Source organism: Somniosus microcephalus, chromosome 12 (genome assembly GCF_052327205.1).
Source record: "Somniosus microcephalus isolate GS21.2 chromosome 12, FLI_Smic_1.0, whole genome shotgun sequence".
Classification (NCBI taxonomy): domain Eukaryota; kingdom Metazoa; phylum Chordata; class Chondrichthyes; order Squaliformes; family Somniosidae; genus Somniosus; species Somniosus microcephalus.
Genome location: NC_140998.1, coordinates 207567065 through 207572064, shown reverse-complemented (window position 1 = coordinate 207572064; position 5000 = coordinate 207567065). Strand labels below are relative to the sequence as shown.

Below are 5000 nucleotides of genomic sequence, written 5' to 3'. Positions count from 1 at the left end.
GAAGGAGAGAGAGAAGGGAACAGGGCGTGAAGGAGAGAGAGAAGGGAACAGGGCGTGAAGGAGAGAGAGAAGGGAACAGGGAGTGAAGGAGAGAGAGAAGGGAACAGGGAGTGAAGGAGAGAGAGAAGGGAACAGGGAGTGAAGGAGAGAGAGAAGGGAACAGGGGGTGAAGGAGAGAGAGAAGGGAACAGGGAGTGAAGGAGAGAGAGAAGGGAACAGGGGGTGAAGGAGAGAGAGAAGGGAACAGGGAGTGAAGGAGAGAGAGAAGGGAACAGGGGGTGAAGGAGAGAGAGAAGGGAACAGGGGTGAAGGAGAGAGAAGGGAACAGGGAGTGAAGGAGAGAGAGAAGGGAACAGGGCGTGAAGGAGAGAGAGAAGGGAACAGGGCGTGAAGGAGAGAGAGAAGGGAACAGGGAGTGAAGGAGAGAGAGAGAAGGGAACAGGGGGTGAAGGAGAGAGAGAAGGGAACAGGGGGTGAAGGAGAGAGAGAAGGGAACAGGGCATGAAGGAGAGAGAGAAGGGAACAGGGAGTGAAGGAGAGAGAGAAGGGAACAGGGCGTGAAGGAGAGAGAGAAGGGAACAGGGCGTGAAGGAGAGAGAGAAGGGAACAGGGCATGAAGGAGAGAGAGAAGGGAACAGGGAGTGAAGGAGAGAGAGAAGGGAACAGGGAGTGAAGGAGAGAGAGAAGGGAACAGGGGTGAAGGAGAGAGAGAAGGAAACGGGGTGAAGGAGAGAGAGAAGGGAACAGGGCATGAAGGAGAGAGAGAAGGGAACAGGGCATGAAGGAGAGAGAGAAGGGAACAGGGAGTGAAGGAGAGAGAGAAGGGAACAGGGAGTGAAGGAGAGAGAGAAGGAAACAGGGGGTGAAGGAGAGAGAGAAGGGAACAGGGAGTGAAGGAGAGAGAGAAGGGAACAGGGAGTGAAGGAGAGAGAGAAGGAAACAGGGGGTGAAGGAGAGAGAGAAGGGAACAGGGAGTGAAGGAGAGAGAGAAGGGAACAGGGAGTGAAGGAGAGAGAGAAGGGAACAGGGAGTGAAGGAGAGAGAGAAGGGAACAGGGCGTGAAGGAGGGAGAGAAGGGAACAGGGAGTGAAGGAGAGAGAGAAGGGAACAGGGCATGAAGGAGAGAGAGAAGGGAACAGGGGGTGAAGGAGAGAGAGAAGGGAACAGGGCGTGAAGGAGAGAGAGAAGGGAACAGGGAGTGAAGGAGAGAGAAGGGAACAGGGAGTGAAGGAGAGAGAGAAGGGAACAGGGAGTGAAGGAGAGAGAGAAGGAAACAGGGGGTGAAGGAGAGAGAGAAGGGAACAGGGCATGAAGGAGAGAGAGAAGGGAACAGGGGGTGAAGGAGAGAGAGAAGGGAACAGGGAGTGAAGGGGAGAGAGAAGGGAACAGGGCATGAAGGAGAGAGAGAAGGGAACAGGGCGTGAAGGAGAGAGAGAAGGGAACGGAGTGAAGGAGAGAGAGAAGGAAACAGGGCATGAAGGAGAGAGAGAAGGGAACAGGGAGTGAAGGAGAGAGAGAAGGGAACAGGGAGTGAAGGAGAGAGAGAAGGGAACAGGGCGTGAAGGAGAGAGAGAAGGAAACAGGGCATGAAGGAGAGAGAGAAGGGAACAGGGAGTGAAGGAGAAAGAGAAGGGAACAGGGGGTGAAGGAAAGAGAGAAGGGAACAGGGAGTGAAGGAGAAAGAGAAGGGAACAGGGAGTGAAGGAGAGAGAGAAGGGAACAGGGAGTGAAGGAGAAAGAGAAGGGAACAGGGAGTGAAGGAGAGAGAGAAGGGAACAGGGAGTGAAGGAGAAAGAGAAGGGAACAGGGGGTGAAGGAAAGAGAGAAGGGAACAGGGAGTGAAGGAGAAAGAGAAGGGAACAGGGCGTGAAGGAGAGAGAGAAGAGAACAGGGAGTGAAGGAGAGAGAGAAGGGAACAGGGAGTGAAGGAGAGAGAGAAGGGAACAGGGGGTGAAGGAAAGAGAGAAGGGAACAGGGAGTGAAGGAGAAAGAGAAGGGAACAGGGCGTGAAGGAGAGAGAGAAGAGAACAGGGAGTGAAGGAGAGAGAGAAGGGAACAGGGAGTGAAGGAGAGAGAGTAGGGAATAGGGCGTGAAGGAGAGAGAGAAGGGAACAGGGAGTGAAGGAGAGAGAGTAGGGAATAGGGCGTGAAGGAGAGAAGGGAACAGGGCGTGAAGGAGAGAAGGGGGAAGAGGGGGAAGGAGAGAGAGAAGGGGTAACAGAGAGTGGATGAGAGAGAGAAAGAAACAGAGAGTGGAGAAGAGGGAGAAAGGGGGGGAACAGGGGGTGAAAGAGGGAAAGAGAAGGGAACGCACAGTTTGCAGGAGAGAGAGAAGGGAACAAGACCCACATGAAAGGAGAGAGGGGGAGCCTTAGACACAAAGAGAATCCAGAGAGACTGGAAGAACGGAGTGTGTATGGGAGAGAGAGAGAGAAAGAGGAGAAATAGGATCTGAGAGAGAGAGAACTCCCGCCCGCAGTCCGGGAAGTTTGGGATGTTGGCGAGTCAGGAATGAGGGAGAATCAAAATCTGACTGAAGTCTCCTCGCTGGCAGAGAGGGGATTTCACACACAAGGAAAATCAACGCAATCTGACCCGGGAGAAACCGCACCACTCGAAATTGACGCGGAAACTAACACAGCAAGAGAAAGCAGCAAAATAAAATAAACACATCGGTGAATATCACACACACACACACACACACAGAGCCTGGCCACCTGCTGAGATCTGTCTGTGTGTGTGTGTGTGTGTGAAGTTTAAACAAGCATGGCTAGTTTTATTTGCAAATATACTTGCACAGCGGAATAATCCTCCTCGTTTATTTGTTTTCTAAAAATGCAAATTGTTTTGTTTTTACCTGCAAAAGCAGTGGCGAACAGTAGGATTCCTCGCAGCCAATTCATGCTCTCCAAGCTGTGTGTTCACAGGAGTTCACAGACTCAAACAGTGAACATCTCTCACTTCAGTCTCTCTCGACTCTAGTCAATCAGTCGTGACGTTATTGGAGTCCCGGCCCCTCGGGACAAGAGAGGGGGGGCGGCAGAGAGAGAGTGAGATGAAGATTTAAAGCAAATTTAAGTTCTGACCCACGCAACACAGCATTCAAGATTCTCAAAGAGCAATTGTCTTATTCCATGCACCTTATGGAAATACAAATGGCAGCAGCAATGTCGACCCTGGTGTCTTGTTAAAGACTGCAAGCACTGATTGCTGATGTGTTAACTATTGAGACCACACCTTGAGTATTGTGTGCAGTTTTGGTCGCCTTATCTGAGGAAGGATGTTCTTGTCATGGAGGGAGTGCAGCGACGATTCACCAGGCTGATACCTGGGGTGGCAGGAATGATGTATGAGGAGAGATTGGGTCGATTGGGCTTATACTCGCTGGAGTTTAGAAGAATGAGAGGGGATCTCATTGAAACTTATAAAATTCTAACAGGACTGGACAGACTAGATGCAGGAAGGATGTTCCCGATGGTCGGGGGGTCCAGAACCAGGGGTCACAGTCTAAAGATAAGGGGTAAGCCATTTAGGACAGAGATGAGGAGGAATTTCTTCACCCAGAGAGTGGTGAACCTGTGGAATTCTCTACCACAGAAGGCAGTTGAGGCCAATTCATCAAATATATTCAAGAAGGAGTTAGATATATTTCTTAAGGGTAAAGGGATCAAGGGCTATGGGGAGAAGGCAGGGACAGGGTACTGAGTTTGGATGATCAGCCATGATCGCATTGAATGGCGGAGCAGGCTCGAGGAGCCGAATGGCCTACTCCTGCTCCTATCTTCTATGTTTCTATGTTTCTATGAGATTAGTGCCGGGTTTGAGGTCCTGGTCCCGGCACTAAGCTCATGGTCTACAGAGCAGTAATGATACCCGCCCTCCTGTATGCCTCAGAGACATGGACCATGTACAGCAGGCACCTCAAAGCACTGGAGAGGTACCACCAACACTGCCTCCGCAAGATCCTGCAAATCCATTGGCAGGATAGGCGCACCAACGTCAGTGTTCTCGCTCAGGCCAACATCCCCAGCATCGAAGCTCTGACCACGCTCGATCAGCTCCGATGGACGGGTCACATCGTCCGCATGCCCGATACGAGACTCCCGAAACAAGCGCTCTACTCGGAGCTCCGACACTGCAAGAGAGCCCCAGGTGGGCAGAGGAAACGCTTCAAGGACACCCTCAAAGTATCTGAGGGACTGCCTAAGAAGAAGGAAGAGGTTATCTACCTGTGTCCTATTTGCAATTCACCTTTATTTTCTGTCCAGTTTAACCTGCCCCGCTCCGCCCCCCCTTCTCCTGTCTGGCACTCCCTGGTCGGTACAGGGTCTGCAAGCTGGTCACTGGGCTGGACTACACCCCATCCACTAGCAGTCTTCTTCTTAGGCAGTCCCTCGGAACCGAGGATGACTTGCTTCCACACTAAAAATGAGTTCTCAGGTGACTGATGAGTCCAATGCGGGACCTACAGTCTCTGTCACAGGTGGGGCAGACGGTGGTTGAAGGGGCGGGTGGGTGGGGTGCTTGGGTTGACGTGCGCTCCTTCCGCTGTTTGCGCTTGGCTTCCGCTTGCTCCCGGCGAAGAGACTCGAGGTGTTCGGCGCCTTCCCGGATGCTTCTCCTCCACTTTGTGCGGTCTTGGGGCCAGGGATTCCCAGGTGTCGGTGGGGATATTGCACTTTTTCAAGGAGGTTTTGAGGGTGTCCTTGAAGCGTTTCCTCTGCCCACCTGGGGTTCTCTTGCCGTGCCGGAGCTCCGAGTAGAGCGCTTGTTTCGGGAGTCTCGTATCGGGCATGCGGACGATGTGACCCGTCCATCGGAGCTGATCGAGCGTGGTCAGAGCTTCGATGCTGGGGATGTTGGCCTGAGCAAGAACACTGACGTTGGTGCACCTATCCTGCCAATGGATTTGCAGGATCTTGCGGAGGCAGCGTTGGTGGTACCTCTCCAGTGTTTTGAGGTGCCTGCTGTACATGGATCCTCTCCAGTGCTTTGAGGTG

At 52.6% G+C, this 5000-nt stretch overlaps 1 protein-coding gene across 3 annotated transcripts in view; it reads right to left on the bottom strand.

Annotated features, from left to right (window-relative positions):
- bcam (basal cell adhesion molecule (Lutheran blood group)) overlaps positions 1-2991 on the bottom strand; it is a 350665-nt gene extending 347674 nt beyond the window's left edge. For 2 of the 3 annotated variants that reach the window (XM_086003960.1, XM_086003962.1), the window contains exon 1: positions 2858-2991. In XM_086003960.1, coding sequence (XP_085860086.1) covers positions 2858-2903 — 46 coding nt within the window. In that variant the 5' untranslated portion in view covers positions 2904-2991. The remainder of the gene's footprint in view (positions 1-2857) is intronic. The other variant, XM_086003963.1, reaches the window with a different exon arrangement.
- Positions 2992-5000: the final 2009 nt, after the last annotated feature.